The following is a 21,593-nucleotide window of genomic DNA, read 5'->3' on the forward strand; positions in this document are numbered from 1 at the left end:
GGGTAAATACTGGTTTTGGTTGTTATCCATTTTAATTGTTGTCCTACCCTTGAGCCATTTATTTGGTCAAGTGGAAGTGCTATCCACTTCCTAAAAATTTATTAAAACATAATAGTTATAGTAACACCATTTTTCAGAATATTGAACTGCTGCAGTAGGATGATTTTACTTGATACCTCTACAGCAAAGTTTTTAACTGTCTAACAATCTTTTCACTACGAAAAGTAGCATCTTGGTAATGCTACTTCTGCTCAATGCACCTTTGCCTCTGTAAGCCTTTCTTGACATCAGCAAGCTCCTATAGTTTACTCACGGAAAATTTCAAGTTAGAGTAGTTTTTCCTCTGTTACATAAAAAAAAATTACTCATGGCTAATTAGAAAATCTGTTTATGGGAAAGGCAGTTGCTTTTTGGGTAGTGAAAATAAAATTCAAACCAGGAACTCAGTAGGCCAACTTTGTAGTGATTTTTAAGAGGCTTTTTCTAACATTTCCCAGGAGAGATTGCTGTTTTCAGTTCCACACATGAGAGATATATTTTCCTCTAGGAGTGAGGGAAAGAAGACTGAATTAGATGCAATATCCTTTGCATTTCAGCTGTAATTAATCTTGTCCTACATGATTTATTTATCCAAAAAGTGCCTTATGTTTCCCTTTGATGGACTGATACCTGTCAGCACTAGCATTGCAAATTCCCTTCTATCCTTGCTGGGCAAGGTCTAAGCCATTCCTTGTCTAGTCCAAATACTTGTTGTGTCAAAAAAACCAAGAACATTAGCAGTGTCTGAAGGTATCTTGCTCAATCTAAGCATTAGATATTCAAACCTATATGTTTTGTGATTGATGCACTACGTATACACTGGTCCCTTTCCAGACCTCTTTGATAAGATGTTAACTGATAATCCACAGCAAATCTTAACTATAGAAGGTTATTTATGGGTATATTTTTGTACTGTAAAAAAACTTGCTGTATTGTGATCTTGAAGTATTGCCTATTTTTATTAGATCTATTTTGACACAAATAGTCAAGGCAGGCAAGTATTAAGAAGCCAGTGCGTGGTTGCAAACTGTATTCTGTTTTTGTGTTTTCCAGCTTGGTGTTTCACTTGGCACTTTAGGGGCTATACCAGCAGCAGCATTGGACCCTAACATTACAGCACTGGGAGAAATACCACAACCGCCAATTATGGGAAATGTGGATCCATCCAAAATTGATGAAATCAGGAGAACGGTCTATGTTGGAAACCTAAATTCCCAGGTAGCTTTTTGGGGTTTTTGTGTTGTGGAAATACTAATGGAAGGTGTGAAATTGTAATTTATGAATTCTAATCTTAACTGTTTAAGATTTTACATTAGTTAACAGCAACACAAATTTAAACAAAACCCCCTCAATTTTGTTGCCTCTTCATGATATTTTGAATGCTCCTGTGCCAATCAGATCAGACCAGGCTCTGGAATTCGTTCTGTCAGAGAAGTCACACTGTAGCTGAATTCAAGAAACACACTCAACAGTTGTGTGTGCTGATCAAATGTCCAGTTGGGTTAGGTTAGCAGTGCCTCAGAAGTCATGAGATCATGGTAGCTGTTTCCCACAGCACTGTGCAGTTGCTTAGTAAGATGGAGTGATGTGTCCTAGTGGAAAGTGCAAAATTAGCATAAATACCTTTTGGTCAGCAACTTGTGTTTTCAGCATTTGATTGAATTATTTGAAAAATACTTACTCTTGACTTATAGCAGTATAAGTATTACATTTTGGAGTTTTTTGATGCTAAAGTAACTACTGAGTGTAAAAGTACTACTGATCATAATAAAAAAAAAAAAAGGAAAAATAATAGAAAGCCAGATAAAACTAAGTCTTTTAATATTGTTTGGATATTTTTGTTTTAATTGATCAAAAGTCAAAGTCACAATCGGCTTGGCTGCAGGTGTATAAGGAAATTCCTCATCAGTTATTTCAGGTGAATTGCCTGAAAAGTGCAAAATTCTGTGCAAATGTGGTTTTTTTTAATCTAGATGAAGAACTAAGGGGTTGTGGATGTACTGTTTTAAATCATAGAATACTCTTTAGATTAATGGAAGAAAAAACACATCCTTTTTAGAGTGTGACATTACTAAATTCATACCATCTGTGTAATAATGGTGAGATATCATTCCAAAATCTGTAGCTCTTAGACTACCTGATATATGGTATAAGCTGGTTTTGTTATATATTTTACTTTTTGACTCTTTCTAGACTACAACAGCAGATCAACTGCTTGAATTCTTCAAGCAAGTTGGAGAAGTCAAATTTGTGCGAATGGCAGGTGATGAGACTCAACCAACACGATTTGCTTTTGTGGAATTTGCTGACCAAAATTCTGTACCTCGAGCTCTTGCCTTTAATGGAGTTATGTTTGGAGACAGGCCACTGAAGTAAGAAATTAGTTATCCATATGACTACTGAATGAGAGATTTCTTTGTATCCTTACGTATACATGTAGGACTCTGATGTATAGGAAAATGCTGTAACTAGTTTTTCAGTAGTAGAACCTAATTTTAAACTGGAACGTTCTTATCAATTCCAATTTCAAGGTTTGGCATAAATTTCCCTTAGAATAATGTGGGTAGCATTGAGTAAAATATATTTCTCTTAATCCTGAGGTAGTGAATATATAGTGAAAGAATCTGCAAAGTCCTTAGTACTAAGTTTTCTGTATGATATGTATGTAATTAGTAGGTTTTAGCATAGAAATTTTATATGAAATAGAGAAATAGCTTCCTAGACTTCTACTAAAAATACTGTAACACAGAAATATTATGCTGCCTTTTTCTGAAAGTGGTAGGATTTGAAAGTAATAAAAGATATTTCAGGTACTTGGAAAAAATGAGCATTAGCACAAATCTGTAGTTTTGCTGAACTTTAAAGTTTTTTGTCATACATGGAAGATGAGATGTTTTTCTTTCTTACTTGTTTTTCATTTTTTCTTTTCAAGTGTTTTAAGAATTAAATGTTTTTATTTTTCCTTAGAATAAATCATTCCAATAATGCAATAGTGAAACCTCCCGAAATGACACCACAAGCTGCTGCTAAGGAGCTGGAAGAAGTGATGAAGAGAGTAAGGGAAGCCCAGTCTTTCATATCTGCTGCTATTGAGCCAGGTAGGTATATTGTGTTCATTAGCTAACAGACATGTTCTCTGTGTACCTTGGCACACACTTTTAAGAGCATTTTCAGACACAGGAAAAGGATACTCAAAGGTATTCAGTATGTGTTGGTAAAAAATAGAAGAGTAATCAAAATTCTGTTCATGCGACAAAGTAGTGGAATAAAGGTTTTTATTTCATCACATGTTGTTTTCAAATACATGCTCAGTGAATGTTTTCAAAAATACAAATTTTTACAAATTTTTACAAATCAATACTCTGATGACACTTTTTAAGTTCAGAGTACTTGGAAACTTTTAAAAGAAAATGCTTTATATTTTTTTTCTTCTCCTCTAGTACACAAGTGCCATAGTTTGATGATCAGCATTTGTTCTGAAAGCAGTAATATTGTGCTTTCCTTATCTGCAGCAGGTTAATTTTGTCTCTTTCATGCTGGCTCAAGACTGTATGCATCCTCATAGGAGATGGGATCAGAAAATGAATCTGCAATAAAACTTTACATGTTGTAGAAGACTTGTTTTCATCCAGATTGTTTCCTTCCCTATTGACAAAGACACAGAGTCAAAGAGGAAGGTGTTTGTGTGTTAAGAGGTTAGACAGACATACCAGTGCTGATTCATGCTGACTTAAACTTGATTGCAAAACCGTAGCATAAAAGCTCTCAACTTACTACACATGCTGTTGAGATCCTACTTCTTTTCATTAGCAACTTTTTGCCATTCTTTGTAGTAGCAAACCCAAATGTTGTCTTATGTAGGTTAGATGGGGTGGAGTCTTGAGGGTTTTTTGGGGAGGAGTGTTTTCTGTTGTGTTTTAGAGTTGGAATAAAAATACCTCTAACATTTTTTCACTGTTAAGCAACAGCTTCTGTAGTCTTCTTGTAGTCTGAACCATGGTGAGATCACTGCTAAGGTTTCTGTTGACTTCCTGGTTTTTGGGTCATTTTCACCCTGTTCTGTTCATTCCTTCCTCGCATAAAACAGTGTTTGAGGAACAAAACTTTTGTACAGTGGTTGAAATATCTAAAAGTGTAGACAGTACTAATTATCACATATTTTATGCTTGTTTTTAAAATTATACTCTCTAAATTTATTCTTCTCAGGTTCTTTTAAAAAATAATTATATCAAATAATAGGCCAAGAGGAAGACTTGTTATGTTTTGTGCTTTGTGGCAGCAACATAAATCCTGTTCTTAGTAGAGCTAGCTGTTTATAATTATCTGGTTTATGTGTACTGCTGCAGGATGGCTGCACTCAACGAGTATATGCAATGACTTTCTTGGATGTTTCTGAAGGATATGTGCAAAGAAGGAAGATGTGCAGAGAGTAGGCCCCTTGCACTATATGTGGTACATTCCACTTGTGCCAGATTGTTAACTGGGATCTTTAAATGTTCTGAGCTTACACTGCAAAGTGGTTTTTTCCTCTCAGAGTCTGGAAAGAGCAGTGAAAGAAAAGGTGGTCGATCTCGTTCCCATTCTCGTTCAGAATCCAGGTCTAGCTCAAAATCTCGATCTAGAAGAAAAAGATCACACTCAAAACACAGGTAGGTATGTTTTTTGTTTCAGACTAAGATCATTTTGGGATTTTTTTGCTTGGTGATGGTTATTGAGGTTTCTTAGTTACAGGACAAGTAGAGACTGTAAAGATTACCATCTTGCACTCAGCAGATCAGTTACCAGGAACTTTGTCTCTGAACAGATATCCTTTCCCTCTAAATAGGTATTTTCAGGATTACTTTCAGTTAAAACACACTGGAAGACACTTTTTGTGCCATGTAACATAACAATTTCTGTGGTTTCTTTGTTCTTTTTATGGTATGTAGCATAATACTATTTTGTGACCTGTCTTTTAAAAAGAAACTTGTGTTTGGTGGATTGGGCATGTAGTTTACTGGTAACACCCTGAGTAGATAGGCTGGCTGTAAAAAATTTATATTGTCTTGAACTTCTAAACACTGAGTTAATAAATACAGTGGTTTTATTTACCATCCTGTAAATGTCAAACTGTGGTCTGTAAAAATAGAGGAAAAAGGCTTTAGGGGTAGTTCTTCATTCTTCAGATTTTGTTGGTGTTGCTAAATTTCTTCAGATCTGAAGAACTCCAGGCTTTGGAATACGGGATAAGAGAGAATTATTAGATCATCGTTGAAATATACCAATTAAGAGTGAAACAAGTGTTCCTGTGTGAGAGTTATAAACTCTTCCTGAAGTGATCCATCTCCTTGCAATGTCAGGAATGTCTTCTGAGCATTTAAGTAATCAATCTAAAGATATTGGGCTTTGTTAAGTATTAAAAAAGAAATTATTTTGGAATGATTCCATTTGGAATGACTCCTTACACTTTTAAAAAGGTGTTGTCCTTATTGCAGCAGTAGCTCTGTTGCATCCTTTCATACGTCTTTTAACAAGGCAATTAGGATCCTTTTACGTATAAAAAAGCTGGCCAGAAGGAGTTATCATCAATCATACTATCAAATAAATATGGCACAAGTACAGGCTTTAAAAGTGCAACAATAATCTGTCCTTACTGCTTCCCTCTTCACTCTTATATAAAACACATTGTTTTCTTCTCTATGACTTAAAATTTATTCAAGATTGTGCTTTCATTCAATTGCCATTAATTGACCTTTTGTTGGTTTCTGTTTCTGTGTTGGATAAGCAGAACAAAGCTGTAGGTAAACAATGGCTTCCCCTTGTTGTATATTACTTGGTGTGTCTTAAGCTGCAGAAGATAGGTAGAATTGATACTTTTTGTACCTCCCAGTTCTTCAGGATTTATATATTATAAAATATATGTGATCTTTCTGTCTTTCATAAGTTAAACTTCATGGCTCCTTAATCTCCCAGCCAGAGTATCCAGTTATGTGTTTATAAAGAATCATAGAATCAGCTGGGTTGGAAAAGACCTCTGAGATCATCAAGTCCAACCTTGATCCAACACCGTTGCCGTTACTAGACCAATGACACTAAAAGCCACATCCAGTCTCATCTTAAAAAACTCCAGGGACAGAATTCACCACTTCCCTGGGCAGCCCATTCCAGTGTTACTCTCTGTAAAGAATTTTTTCCTAATATCCAACCTAAATGTCCCCTGGCACAGCTAAAGACTGTGCCCTCTTGTTCTACTGCTGATTGCCTGGGAGAAGAGACCAAACCCCTACCTGGCTACAACCTCCTCTCAGGGAGTTGTAGAAAGTGATGAGATCTCCCCTGAACCTCCTCTTCTCCAGGCTAAACAACCCCACCTCCCTCAGCCTCTCCTCACAGGACTTGTGCTCGAGTCCCTTCACCAGCCTGGTTGCTCTTCTCTGGACCTGCTCCAGCACCTCAATATCCTTCCTGAACTGAGGGGCCCAGAACTGGACACAGCACTCCAGATGTGGCCTCACCAGCACTGAGTACACAGGAAAAGTCACTTCCCTGCTCTTGCTGACCACATTGTTCCTGATGCAGGCCAGGATGCCATTGGGCCTTCTTGGCCACCTGGGCACACTGCTGGCTCATGTTCAGCTTCCTGTCAATCCAGACTCCCAGGTCCCTTTTCTGCCTGGCTGCTCTCCAGCCACTCTGTGCCCAGCCTGTAGCGCTGCAGGGGGTTGTTGTGGCCAAAGTGCAGAACCCGGCACTTGGCCTTGTTGAAGCTCATCCCGTTGGAATCAGACCATCTCTCTGGTCTTTCCAGGTCCCTCTGCAGAGCCCTCCTGCCTTCCAGGTGATCAACACTCCCCCCCAAGTTGGTGCTGTCTGCAAATTTGCTAATGGTGGACTCAATCCCCTCATCTAAATCATCGATAAAGATGTTAAACAGGACTGGGCCCAGCACTGATCCCTGGGGGACACCACCAGTGACCGGCCGCCAACTGGATGCAGCCCCGTTCACCAGCACTCTCTGGGCCCGGCCCTCCAGCCAGTTCCTAACCCAGCACAGAGTTCCCCTGTCCAAGCCATGGGCTGCCAGCTTTTCCTGGAGAATGCTGTGGGAGACGGTGTCAAAGGCTTTGCTGAAGTCCAGACAGACACATCCACAGCCTTCCCCTCATCCACCAGGCAGGTCACCTGATCATAAAAGGAGATCAGGTTGGTCAGACAGGACCTGCCCCTCCTAAACCTGTGCTGGTTGGGTCTGATCCCTTGTCCATCCTGTGTGTGTTGCATGATTGCACTTAGGATGATCTGCTCCATAACCTTGCCAGGCACTGAGGTCAGGCTGACAGGCCTGTAGTTTCCTGGGTCCTCCTTCTGACCCTTTTTGTGGATGGGCGTGACATTCACCAACTTTCAATCATCTGGGACCTCCCCAGAGAGCCAGGACTGTTGGTAAATAATGGAGTGCGGCTTGGTGAGCTCTTCTGCCAACTCCCTCATCACCCTTGGGTGGATCCCATCTGGTCCCATAGACTTGTGAGGATCCAAGTGGCTCAGCAGATCACTGTTGCCTCCTGGATTACAGGGGGGCTATTCAGCTTTCTGTCTCTATCTGCCAGTCTGGAGGCCAGTTGTCCTGAAAGCAAGCTGTCTTACTGTTGAAAACTGAAGCAAAGAAGGTGTTAAGTACCTCAGCCTTATCCTCATCTTTGATAACTATGTTCCCCTCCATGTCAACAGAGAATGGAGGTTTTCCTTGCCCCTCCTTTTGCTACTGATGTATTTGTAGAAGCACTTCTTGTTATCCCTAACACAAGTGGCAAGATGAAGTTCAAATTGTGCTTTCGTCTCTCTGATTTTCTTTCTACATGACCTAACTCTGTACCTAAACTCTTCATGAATAGCCATCCCTTTCTTCCATAATCAGTAACCTCTCTTTTTTCCCCTAATTTCCTTTAAAATCTGCTTGTTCAGCCAGGCTGGCCATCTTCCCTGCCAGCTTGCCTTTGGGCACACTGGGACAGCCTGCTCCTGTGCATTCAAGACTTGCTTCTTGAAGCATGTCCATCCCTCCTGGACCCCTCTGTTTTCAAGGGCTGTTTCCCAAGGTACCTTCTGGACCAGTCTTCTCAGTAGGCTGAAATCTGCCTAAGTTATGAAACTTAATGTGCAGATTCAGCTCTTTATTTTTGCTTTTCTGGGGAAAACAATTTTCCTAAAACAGTGAGTATTTTGGAAAAAAAATCTAAAAATGGTGTTTTCTTCATCAGATCTACGGAAGACTTTAATTGTGGGGTTTTTTTATCAGAGTATCTCTACTTTAATTACGTTCCTTATTTATCATGTAGCAAGTGCTCTTTCCCTGGAAATTCTTACAACTACAATCCATGCTAACAAATCCTCTTAACTGAAAGAGTGACTTGACTGAATGCTGAATCCCAGGTTGCTGGGGTTTTTATTAATTTAAGTTGTAAGAATGGAGAACACTGATGTGGCCAAAGCCATCTTACTTCACTGACAAAGACTTCAATAAGTGGCTGAGCCTGGAAAGGAAGTAATCTGTAACTAATTATTTTTACAAGCTGTTAAAAATTGCAAATCGCAGCTTTTTATGCAGTGTCATTTTGCAAGGACAGCTGTTGTAAATTATATTGATTTATATTTTCCAGAATGTTCATGGAGATTGTTATGAAACATGGGTATAACTTCAATGTTCTGTTGTTTCAAAGGAGAGTATGTGCATCTGGTGAAGCAAAAAGCATCCATATTTGCAAAATGTTTGTTGAGACCGTATGTTACTAAAGTGTAATTATTTATATCGTAGTATGTGGTCAAGCAAGATTTATGTAAACTTTCCTTTGTTGGTTGACCCCATTTTTATGAGATTCCAATATTAAAATATTTTTGTTCTGACATCCTTCATATAGAAGTAGATCAGGCAACAGATCTCTCTCAAGACACAAGGACAGACGCAGATCCAGAAGTCCCCTGAAAAAACGGTCTAGATCTTCGGAAAGGCGGAAATCAAGAAGTCGCTCTCGTTCTCGGTGAGTTCTGTTCCATGAAATGATACTGTTAGCTCGCAGTATAGAGCTTTTGGAAAAAAAAATTAACAAACCTTTTAGATGATCGTAAAATGTAAAATCTTGTCTGTAGGAAAAATGACAAAGTAAATTTTAGTGCTGAGTGCAGTGATCTTGGCTAGGATAATTTTCTTCCTAGTAGCCTGGATGGTGCCTGCAGTTAAACGACCACACTGAGGTACCTGAACTTTGATAATCTAGTCTGCTTTTATATCAACATCTCAGCTGACTGAAAATAGGTAACTCTAATTCAAACTATAACCAATAGATAAGGAATATTTTGTGTAGCTTGTGTAAGCCACAAAAAAGTGGATGATGCTTTTTCGATATGTATGTGTTGAGAAGATTGAATTCAAAATGACCTTGGTATCCCATATTCTGAGAACAAGTATGAAGTTTTTGTGCATGATCTTTTGTTTTTCACCTCTGCCTTTATCATATGCCAAACAGCAGGAACAAATGCACGTGTCTGTTATATGGCATATTTATATTTCAGAATGTAATATGTCTATACTTTATCTAACCTATTAGTTTTTATGTCTGGTTGTCTAAATTATTGGACTGTGAAATTCCAACAAGATAATAACATAATTTTCTGAGTGATGAAGTACTGAATAATCTCAAACCAAAAGTGCCTAGGGAAGTAGCTTTATGACTGGAAATCTTGGTGCTTTCTTTCTGTTTCATCTCTGTAATTCCCCTGATTCATTTGAAGGGAGCTTTGTAGTTGCATTATGCAGTTGCCTACTGTTCTTTGAGGGAAGAAGTTTTGTGGTAATTGAGAACTGCAGATCTGTGGACCTCACTGAAAATGAGCTGAGTTTTAATGGTGGGTCTTTTTGATTCTCTTTTGCTGTTGTCTGGAGCTTCTTGAGACATCTGCTCACTGGAAGGAGCAAGTCCAGTGAAATCTCTAATAAATTAACTGGAACACACTTCTTGGGAGGTTCTTTAGTATTGCAGGAACTGTATGCTGTTTTGTCTTTATGATGCATTCCTTCTTTGAGACTCCTGAAGAAGGATTTGCCAGAACCTTATGGGAATCAAAGTTGACAGGTCACAGAGCATACAACAGTCTACTGTTCATTAGTAATTGAGAAGATAGAGTCAAATGCTTCCTCAGTTTGAGAGAAGGTGAGGGCGGAACTTAGGATCTTTCATGTGTGAAGAAATCTCCTTTAGAATCTATAAGAATCTAGTATAGATACTAATACCAGTAGACAGACCAACTTCTGTTAGTCTGGTTCTTTTTGACATGTAAAGGCCTGCTAGTTAACTTCTCCTCTTGTACTTTCTCCCAATTTCTCTGTGTGAACAATTGTTCTTTTCTCTCTGTGCTAGAGAGGAAAGATGGAGTCTTGCACTTTCAAGTAGTCCTATACACTAAAATGTAATCTTCTAGCCAAAACTGTGAGCTAATAAATTTTTGTTTGACTCGATGACTAGAACATGGGTTGGAATTTTCCTCACTGTTCTTTTTATGAATGTCTGTCATTCTACCTGTCCCAGAGAAGCTATTTTCCTTGCTTCTGGTTTTGCTGTACTATCAATTTCTCAATATTTTTCAAATTCCTAATGACATTGCAGATGGTTGAATTGTCTTGATTGAGTTTTGATCTTCTATTTTCTTTTTGAGGGAATCTGGTGAAATTTTATCCCTGTTTTCTTTTTATTTCTATATATTTATTGTTGTTGGACTTCAAAACAATTCAAGGATATCTGTGTGCAAGAACACGTAGAATAAAGACTTTGGTCTTATTCATTTGGGAGTGGTTAATCTGAGGCCCATTTTATGTGGACACACTTTTAAGTAAAGAATGGATTTACAGATTGTAGAGTTTGTCTTACTCCTAAGAAAATACAGAAAATTGATGTATTTATAGTTTCATAACTGTGAGGTGAAGAGACATATTTTGTCCAAACATCATCATATCTCTTGGAAGATAGTGGTTTGATTTGATTTTGGCCTCCCCTTCTCCAATTTGATTTCCAAAATACCCTAGCTATATAACCTTTTGCTCATGGTAAACAAGGATGGAAGATTAAAATATTGAAGAGTTACTATTTTTCAACAGAGACTCAGACTTTGTCTTAATGCATACTAAAAGTTAGTTGTAATTTTAATTGGAAAGTTCAAAGATGAATTAATGGGTTTGTGTTTGGCTTTTCACAGGGACAAGAAAAGAGACAAAGAAAAGATCAAGGAAAAGGTCAAAGAAAAAGAGAGAGACCGAGACAAGGAGAAGGATAGGGACCGAGACAAAGACAGGGAAAGAGAGCGAGATAAAGAGAGATACAGAGACAAGGACAAGGAGAGAGATAAAGAGCGAAGCAAAGATAGAGAGAGAGCCCGAGAGAAAGATAGGGACAAGGATAAGGACAAAGACAGAGACAGGGACAAGGACAGGGAAAAGGAAAAAGATAAAGAGAAGGAAAAAGACAAGGAAGAGGTAGACCTGAACAAAGAAAAAGAAGATATTGAGAAAGAAGGAGAGAAGGACAGAGAGAAGATTAAGGACAAAGAGGGAGATAAGGACAAAGAGAAGGACAGGGACAAAGAAAAAGATGGGGATAAGGAGAAAGAGCGAGAAAGAGAAAAAGAGAGAGATGATAAAAAGAAGAAAGATAAGAGATCCAGAACACCCCCAAGAAGCTATAGCTCTTCAAGAAGATCTCGTAGCTCCAGCAGGTTTGTTTAGAATTTTTCGTGCTTTTTTTGATTTGTCAGATCAGTGAGGCACCATCCTAATTTTATGTATTGATTTCACCATGTCTCTTACTGAATAAATTTGTATTATTTCTGGTTTTCTGATTTTCCTTTAAAGTAAAATCTATTACAAAAAGCTCTGTATGATACCTGAGGGAACATGGTTTCATGTTGGGCTGCTGATGCTTGATTTTCACATAACCATACAGTATGGTTGTTGAGGAAGTAAGTAGGTGATTCTTGTGCCACTTCTGTGTATTGCAAACAGGTGAAAGTTCTGACCAGCATCACACATGATCTTTGCCCTGATGAAAATTTGAGTCACTGTTACATAGTTCTTTTGTTACGTACATACAGCATGGTGTTGGTCAGCAGATTGTGCAAACAGTTGTTTGATAGTACTTGCTGCTTCCTGGCTGGATGGCTGAACTGCAGGAGGCAGGCAAGTCACTTGGCTGACTAACCTTTCACAAGGTGAATATTCAGTTGGAAGATAAGGATACCTTGTTTAGTTGATTAGATGGCCAGGTTCAAGTTAAAAGAAACAGAAAAACAATAATGTAGCTTTTGCAGGGAAGCTGAGGCAAGCTTAACTAGGTGAAAGCGTGGTTACATTCAGTACAGCACAAGGAGGCTGTGATTTTATAATCACTCTCTAAATGGTCAAACTCATGCATAATCTAAAAATATTGCAGCTGAGTTCAGAAGCGTTGGTGGATAAGGTGCTTTCTGATACCTCAGGAATTATGGAGTTCAGTACTATTGTGTTAGATTTAAGTACCAAGTTATATTTGTTACCTTGAGATACTGAAATGCTGGATGAATTAGGAAAAGTTCTATGTATTATAATAATTTCACTAAACAAAAGCAGAATTCCTATAGTCTTCAAAATTCATGAGTGCAGAGTTCATAGAAGGCAAAAAATGGTGTAGTGTTTTCTGAGTATTCTGTTTTTGTTATATGAATTGTCCATGTTGTTTTGGAGGATTATGGGCAAAATACTGTTTCTTTAAGCATATGCAGCTTCCTATTTTAATGGGTTGAAGATCTACATAGAGTAGAGGTGCTTCTGTTAGCATTGAAAACATATTTTCTGTCTGTAGGCCTCAGCAGTTGAATTAGATTTTCACAATATGTAGCTTATATAAAAACATTAGTGGAAAACCCGGGTCCCAATATCAAGTAGCATGTTAGCTGGATGTTACCAAAAATTCTGCAACAATTAAGCGTCTTACTGGTTATGAAGTTGTTATGGAAGGCTACAGTGCCAAGTAATTGAGCGAAGAATTCTAGTGAAAATTAGAATTTTCTAATCTAGCATCTCTTCTAGTGGAGTCAAAGAACAAACCCCTACTCTGGTATGAAGTTACTATTTTTTATACTAGATATTGCTACACAAGGACAGTGTTCTTTTGAAGGTGGAGAATGAGAAAATACACTTTTTAGTATGGATGTACAATTTTTTTTTTTTCAGACATAACATTGTCCTTAGAGTATCAGTACTGAGGCCAGTGCTGATTGAACTGGCCACCACTATTATTGGTGGCTTAGATAGTGGGACAGATTACACCCTCAGCAAATTGCAAACAATAGAGAACCAACTGTGGGGAGAGGCTGGTCCACCGCACGAGTGTTCTGCCATTTAGAGGAACCTCAGCAGATGGGACAAATGGGCTGATAGTCATCTCATGCAGTTGAACAAAGAGAAAGGACCTTTCCTGCACCCAGGCAGGAATGACATCATTGCAGCAGTACAGCATGGGGACTGACTGGCTGGAAGGCTGGCTGGCAGCAAGGAACCTGCGGGTCTTTGCAGCTGAGAAGGCCAGCAGTGTTGTGAGCAGGTCAAGGAAGGTAATTCTTTCCCTCTCTGTCTGATGAGGGCACATCTAAAATGTGGTATCCAGTTCTGGGCTTCTCAGTACAGGAGACATACAGATGTACTGAAGTGAGTCCAGTGAGGGGCAGTGAAACTGATAAAAGGGCTTGGAGCATGCGTCATACAGGAGGATACTGAGGAGTCTGGGATTGTTTAGCCTGGCAAAGAGAAGACTGAGGAGCATCTTCCCAGTGTGTATGTATACCTTATAAGAGTGTGAAGGAGACAGGGCCTGTTATCTCTGTGGAGGCATGTGACAGGCTAAGAGGTGGTAGGCCCATAATGATATATGGGGAAAAAAGGCTTTTTTTCTAATGTTTAAATGGTGTTTTTTCTGGGCGAATTGGAACTAGTTACCCTAAGGAATTGCAAAGACACCTCCATCCATGGAGATAGTAAAAATCCGACTGGATGTGGGTCTTAATAACCTACTCTTCACTTACCCTGTTGTAAGGTGGGGGATGGATAGGTTGGACTCAGTGATCTTCAGATCCCTGAAAAGTAATTGTGAATAGGTTGGGTTACAGAGTCACAGCTTGCTGTTAGAGAACCCTCTTTACTTTAGTGATTGACATTGCCAATGGTTACAGACCTTTCTGGAGAAGATTATTCAGAAATTGGCATTTCAGTTGCCTGGATTTACAGTACAGCACTGACTGCTGATCATTTAGTTGATGAGCGTAAAATATTGGACAAATAGTCATCATCTTTTTGGAGAAGAGTTGAAAGTATAGGGCATACAGAACTTTTTAAGAACTAGGTGGCAGCTGACAGTGTGCAAGTACTGGAAATAAGATGTGATTCCTAGCTGAAGGAAGAGACAGACCAGGGGAAGAGTAGGATCTGACTGCCTTTCCAACTGACAGGCTAGCAGAGCCAGCAGTACCAGAGGAGGTGCAGTGTTATTTCTGTGTATGATTAGGAGACACAGTATCACTCTGCAAGTATTCAGACTTGCTTTTTCCTGAATTTTGCTATATTAGTATTGTGTAAGAGCACTAATGAAACAGGTGCACAAAAATCTTTTTAAAGACAAGTGTAATAGAAGTCGGAACAAATGCGGTGAGACACAGCTGTAGTTCTTCAACTTGAAATAAGAAAAGCAGAAAATTTAAATTAGATTTCATGAAGAAACAGTTTCTAGTTTGAACACAATTACTGAAGTACTTGGTTACTCACAGCTATGTATGCTGGAAAGCAAAATAAAGCAGGGTTGTACTTGATGTCGCCAAAGTGGGAGAACACTATCAGAATGATCAGTTTCTGATATCCTTATTTGAAAAAAAGTGATGATAAATATGGAAATTTTCAAAATGAGATGTTTATTAACTAGTGAACAACTCATCAGTGATTGTGTTTATTTGCTTTATGTTCCCAGCAACGTTATATTTTTGTTTACCAGAGAGGAAATCAAACTTAAAAATATTGAACAAAATATTTAAGAAGTCTGGTCCTGGTGCAGCTTCAGAAGGTCTCTGTCTTGGTTTTGGCTAGGAGAGAGTTAATTGTCTTCTTGGCAGCTGGTAGAGTGCTGGAGATTTTGCAACCAGTTATTTAAGGTTTTGTTCTATTCAGGATCAAACTCCAGCTATGTAAAACAGCTGTTCTGTAACATACAAGCTCTTCTGAGCATTATAGAATGATAGCATTCTCTTTGCTGAGCAAGAAGCACTAGAAAAACAATAAATATTTGCCCATTCATTCTGATTTTGACAACAGCTTGGGATTAATTGTGAACAGTTTTCTTCTGAACCAACAGGAATTCTAGCCCATGTATTAAATTTCATTCATAAATCAAATTTCAGTCAGGTTAACCTGAAGTTTCGGTGGTCTTCAGGTTGTAATGTTACATTTTGAGTTTCAAATTGCTCAAGTTATGCCTTTATCTTAATATGGCACTTCATTCAATTGAATTATTTTCCTGACTGAGGAAACTCTTAGTTAATACAGGATTAGTGAATTCAGTGTGTTTCCATTGTTATCGAGCATGTGATGATTAAAAAAAATAATAGTTGAAAGGGTACAACCTTATTTTCTACTTTAAGCCCTTACCTTCCCCACCAAACTGGCACTTACCAGAAACGGTTTTTTCTTTGTACAGTTCTTATATTGTTGGAGATTTATAATGTTAAATTTGGGGATATTTGCACAGTGGATATGTTAGATCATTTATGAGCTTTCTCCTTTTATCTGGTTTCTGAGTTTATTTTTTTGGGATTTTGATGATCTTGAATTTCTTGGTCCTGTAGGGAAAGGCGTAAAAGGAAGAGTAGAAGTCCTTCCAGGTCTCCTAAAACATCGAAAACAGCAAAGAGAAAGTCTTCACGAACTCCTTCCCCCAGAAGGTCAGTTTGATGTAAACATAAAAGTTAATGATCAGTAAAGAAGTCAGGATTTATAATACTTGTTTTGTTGCCTTTGCACTTATCATCTCACATGATTGCAGTTAGTCAATATGATTCAGTTTTAATTTAAAACCAACCCAAAACCTTAATGGATTTCAGCTTTGGTATGCGTTCAGTGGGAGAGTTTCAAATCAATCAGCAGTACGAATTTGCTTCAAAATGATAAAACCCCTTCATCTGATAGAGATCAGTTTACTTTTTTCTTGGCAAATACCAGTGTGTACTGATCACTTGCACTCTTAACCTCTCTTAAAGTCAAAAAATCCTCTTGCCTTTATGAAAGTTTTTTCTGTTACATTTTAGGTGTTTTTTTTTTTTAAATGCACAGCAGAGAGTTTAGGTTGACAGTCAAATAGTTTGAAGTTGGATCAAATCCTAATTTGACTAAAAATTTTCTGAAGCAGAAACAAGAAAGAAAAAAAAAGAGAAAGAGATACAAATATTGAAAGAAGAGAAAGAGAATGCTCCACCTCCAAGAAAAAAAGTAGTAAAGAAAAAGAGGGAAAGGAAAAATCTGACAAAAGCACCACTACTTTGAAGGTAAGCTTGTGTCACCCAAGTAATCAACAGACTAAAGTGCTGGCAGTGAAGCCATTATTGAAATTCCCTCCCTCATTTTCCTTTGTTTTCATCCACCGTTCTTTTACTCTTTCTGTTTTCCTTACGAAATTATTACTATTTGGGTTTAGTTTTTGCTAATTGGAGACCTGCGGTTGGGGGTGATTGGGACAGTTTGATAAGTCTCCATGTTAGAACTATACTGGACCTGTAGTAGAATATAGAAACAGTTGGTTTTGTATCTCTTTCCTTATGTTTAGGAATTGGCTGGCTACCTGCCTTTGTGAGCAGGCAGACCGTGTAACTAAGAAGCAGTATTCAGGGGCAGCTTGACTGTCAAGCTGAAAACATTGTTTAAATAAACTTTCACTGTGCAATTCAGCCTGTCCCTCATTGCCTTGGTCCTGGTCTATGGATTGGGTTCTGCAGGAGTAAGAGTTGAAAGGTTGGGGAAGAGTGATACGATATCTTTCCCTGCAAAAGAGAAGGTGCTGCAGTTAAGAAAAGAAACATCTTCAAACTGCTTAATCTTAGAATTTGAATACCAGCATGCTTTAAAGAGTAGTTTGTTGTGCTCAGAATTATACAAATGTTATATAAAACAGCTGATTTATGTGACTCTACAAAGCTTAAGTATCTTACCCAAGAACTCTGTTAAAATGCATCAGATACCTGAAAAAATAGGAAAGAAAAAATTTAGTCCTGTTTTATTTTAAAAATGTGGTGAAATCTTAATTTATGGAGCTGTTTCTCATAGGTGCTGCTTATTCTGTTTTTTCAGAATATAGATAATAAAGACATCACTTTATGGCAGTGATTTCTTGGATGACGGGTTGGTATGAGTGCCTAACTTCAACCAATTGAAAAGAAAGCTTATTTTAAAAAAACAAGTGGCAAAGAAGCTCACACCTGCTATTCTAAAAATTGCAGAGACAGGATAGGCGTGTAAAAATTGAGACAATAAAATCACCAAGAGTTGATTGGAAGTCATATCGTTGAATACTAAGAAAAATTTTTTCGTAAAATTATTTTATCTTTGGTAGGAGAAAGATAACAAAGAGGATCAGAATTCAGAAACTGACAAGGAAGTAGACAATAGAGATACACAAAGGACAGATGAAGTCAAACTACAACAGAATGGAAACTGTCAACCAAATGAAGAAAGCCTCTCAATTAAAATCGAAGAGGTTTAAAGCAAAGAATGAACTTGTGATTCAACTAAGGAATGAAATCCAAAGCATCTTATTTCCCAGAATGAGGAAGAAAATGTCAAAGCAATCAATGTGACCGTGTTGATAGTACTAGTAGTTCCTACAATTCTTGTGATAGCTTTGTTGTCTTCTTGCTGTAAAGCAAGAGAGCACGGACCAGTCGTTATACCATGAAAAGGCAGATGCCATCAGAACTATTCATCTCTGAAAATCCATACATTTCCATGATGGCTGTACTTACTTGTAAAATGATATATGTTATGTTTTGCTATAAGCTGTTACAAATAAGTAGAAACTGAAAGATGTAAACCTGTACTTCCCCCAAAAAGCTGAAGATATGCATTGAAGGTTGTTTAAAATACTGCTTGTAGATGACTTTTGTGTTGTTTTGCCCTGTGGGTTAAAAAATCCCAATGTGTAATGTTTGATGTGCTTGAAAATGGTGCATAAATGTACACACCTTCTTTCCTTGTAAATGACAACTGTAGGGAAAGGGATTTAAACATAAACACAGTTTTATCTTATGTTAAATACCCAAGAACTAGTATGTTTTTTATTTGCTCACTGCTTGAGATTCTTAGAGTTTATTATTTAAAACAGTTTTTTTTACTAATATCCCTAAAATTAATATTTCTTTTCAAGTATTTGAACAATGCATGCTCTTTTTCTGTTCCTGTAAGGAACATTGCCATGATACAGATATTTGGTTATCTTACTAGGTTATTTTGGGATTGGTTTGTTTCATTGTTTTCTTTGTCCTTAGAGAAGTGAGCACATGAGTATGGTATTATCAGAACTTAAAGCTTTGTTTTGAGATGTACTGCAGTGTGTCTGTTAAGCTGCAGGTGCCATTAAGGAAATAATTTTTTTTCTTTGGTTAAAAAATATGGGAGCACAAGCAGAAGCTTTAGTGCCTTCTTAAAATGTGATATTTTCTAGAAATGTATATGTGCTGTTACACATTTTCAGCTAAACCTTGTATGATCTCTCTTGCTATTTTGCCACCACTATACTGTAGACAAGGATGCAAGTGATTTGTCAGAACGGTTGTTTGGTTCATTTGTTAAAATACTGAAGCTCCATTTTACTTTTATTTCTTATTCTTAAAGGAGATTTATAAATGAGAGCAAAGGTGCAGTATGGGGATTACCACTGTACAAAAGTAGTAGCTCAACATAAACCGTATTCTGATCACCTGCATCAAGAAAGCCCTTAAGACATGTAATCTACATTTGGATGGCCTTAATTGTTACCTCTTGATCATTTTCTCTAATACCTGTAGGGTGATGTAGAAGGAATTGTTTGCAAAGCAGTTGGGGATAAATAATTTGGGGAAGAAAGTTAAATTTACACAGGGCTTACATAGTAAAGATTTTTTTTTTTCATTCTTTGGGAAGAAAGCGTGTAAGAAGAGAATGGCGAAATATTTTTGTCAAGGTAAAACATGGCTTGTGTTCTCTGAACTAATTTAATTGGTTACATGAGATTTCATAAAAGTCATACTTCTAAGACATAATTATACCTAAAGTGGAGTAGATTATTTTTACTACAACTTAATGCAATGGAATTAATTGCCTTACCTCATGGGAAGTGTTATTTCAGTTGAAATAAAATAATAATAATATATTGGCTATTTGCTTTCTATTTGTTAAACTTTTCTTTTGCATAGTTAATTCTTTCAGTGGGGGGAAGGAGAGCATGTTACAGGGAACAAAAATTTGTCCAATTCCTAAGGTAATCAAATAATTTTGATTGTGAAACTGCTTAATCACTTCATTTTTTAGAAGATTTGATGATCTTTAGGCCACATGCTGTTGGCTGGTAAGCAGATAATTCTGATAAAAGAATAACAAATCTCTGTGCTTATGGGAAGACTGAAGGATTGTGTCTTACAACATCGACTGTCTTATTTATGATGTCTAGCATAGAGCAAAGAGATTGTTTCTATACTTGTTATCTTTGGTACCATTTCACTAATAAGATTAAGTATTTTATAGGGAAATTTCTGTTGGTACATACTTATTAAAGGAATATTTTTAGACCATCTGGTCTTATTCACACAGCTTCTTTGATTCAGAATGTGGGTATTAGTTAAAATATACATGCATTAGTTATGGTATCTTTGAAAAGCTCAGTTTCTCCTTTGGGAAGAATTAGAATTCTTGAAGTGTATCATGTTTTAGCTTAGATATTAGTTTGTTATCATGAGTTTTGTTATTCTGAAATTGCATAACCCTATGATGTATTGGTTATAGAATATGTAAAGGATTGTGTACACTTAACTGAGAAACATGCCTTTGGAAATTGGTAGTTAAGGATGGCAGCCTTAACTTACTAGCTAACTTACCACATATGTGAGGCAATATGCAGCATATTGTTATGTTGTATGAGAATTATGGCTCCCTTACAGAAGGTTTTTGTTTGTTTTTAATAAAAGGAAAAAACCAAACCAACCAAAGCAACCAGCCACCAAACACACACACATTTCCTCCCCACCTCAAGTGTTATTTTCTTTCAAATCCTTTGTTTTTTGGTTTTGCTTTGTAAATACTGTACAGATCTGTGAGGTTGTTAAGTTCTGTCTATTTGTTTAGGATGTTTTATGGTTCCCCTCTTCCTGAAAAGCCACTGCTAGAGAACTATTACTCCATAAAATGTGTACCTCAGCAGAGGGTAGTTCATTTTAAACTGGTAGTGTAGCACAGTAATTAAGTTTCAGCTTGCTCCTACAGGATTGCGCGCATTATCCATTGAATGTGTCCCATCTTCTGTGGGAAGTCCATTGCCTCATTATTAACAAGCTTGCATGCTGAGCTGCTATGTCAGATCATTTGGGTTCCTGCTTTATAAATGGGAGTAAATCAGGTGGAGGTTTTGAGAACGGTGTAGTTCACAATAGCTATATTGGGGTTTTTTTGTGTAATTTCATGTGATTCAGCCTTTATTTGAAAACTCGGCTGCCCAGAAAAGTGACGATGTGGTGCCGTTTTGCAAAGACCATGTAAAGCACATATGCGTAAGCTTCCCGTTAGTGCCCACAGTTACTTCCCAATAGTATTTCCAGATAACAGACATGGATTTTGGAAGAAGAAGATAGCAGAAGAAAACTGCTGGTGGATGAAACAGGATTTCAAGCTCAAGATAGAGGTGGCTGTGGCTTAGATAAATTCATCAAAGTCAATGGATTTACACAGGTGTGAGGGATGGAATTTTGTTTGCAAACACTGATAGTATGGTATGTAAAGAATACTTACTGGTTTTCATATTTTGGAACTAGAAGAAGGGATAAAAGCACTGGGTTAGAAATGAGAAATATCTGAAGAATACCTGGGAAACTGGTGAGGTGTGGATTCTGTCTACTCAACCACCTGCTCATTTTTTTGATGGCACTTTCAGATACATCTGAACTAGCCTTATCTTAGCTGGCTGACAGCAGCAACCTGTGCACAGCTTGGATTCTGAAAGAAGCTGTGGACACTTGGATGTTTTTACTCTGCTGCACGGGAGGAAAATTCTGTAGTCTATAATACCCTTTGCGTTGCTTGCTGGTGTTCTCTGGCCCACTTACGTCTAAGGAAATACCTGAAATTACTTTGAAACCCTAGTGTTACATCGTAGCTTCTTTGTTGCCCTTAGCTTGTAGTGATACCTTGTAATAGTTACTAGAGGGGGGATTTTCTTTTGGTCTAAGAAAGGGATAATAAGTCAAGTCTGCTTTGTATGTTATAAATTATTGTATAG

At 37.6% G+C, this 21,593-nt stretch overlaps 1 protein-coding gene across 1 annotated transcript in view; it reads left to right on the forward strand.

Moving 5' to 3' along the window:
* SREK1 (splicing regulatory glutamic acid and lysine rich protein 1) overlaps positions 1-18,174 on the forward strand; it is a 33,054-nt gene extending 14,880 nt beyond the window's left edge. Inside the window, exons 4-12 of the mRNA XM_027882156.1 lie at positions 1,093-1,257; positions 2,233-2,411; positions 3,007-3,137; positions 4,574-4,688; positions 8,937-9,056; positions 11,266-11,781; positions 15,928-16,023; positions 16,488-16,623; positions 17,685-18,174. Coding sequence (XP_027737957.1) covers positions 1,093-1,257; positions 2,233-2,411; positions 3,007-3,137; positions 4,574-4,688; positions 8,937-9,056; positions 11,266-11,781; positions 15,928-16,023; positions 16,488-16,623; positions 17,685-17,834 — 1,608 coding nt within the window. The 3' untranslated portion in view covers positions 17,835-18,174. The remainder of the gene's footprint in view (positions 1-1,092; positions 1,258-2,232; positions 2,412-3,006; positions 3,138-4,573; positions 4,689-8,936; positions 9,057-11,265; positions 11,782-15,927; positions 16,024-16,487; positions 16,624-17,684) is intronic.
* The last annotated feature ends 3,419 nt before the right edge of the window (positions 18,175-21,593 follow it).

Source organism: Empidonax traillii, unplaced genomic scaffold (genome assembly GCF_003031625.1).
Source record: "Empidonax traillii isolate 1590-97213 ecotype Southwest subspecies unplaced genomic scaffold, ASM303162v1 scaffold8:size5222938, whole genome shotgun sequence".
In the NCBI taxonomy this organism is placed as follows: Eukaryota; Metazoa; Chordata; class Aves; order Passeriformes; family Tyrannidae; genus Empidonax; species Empidonax traillii.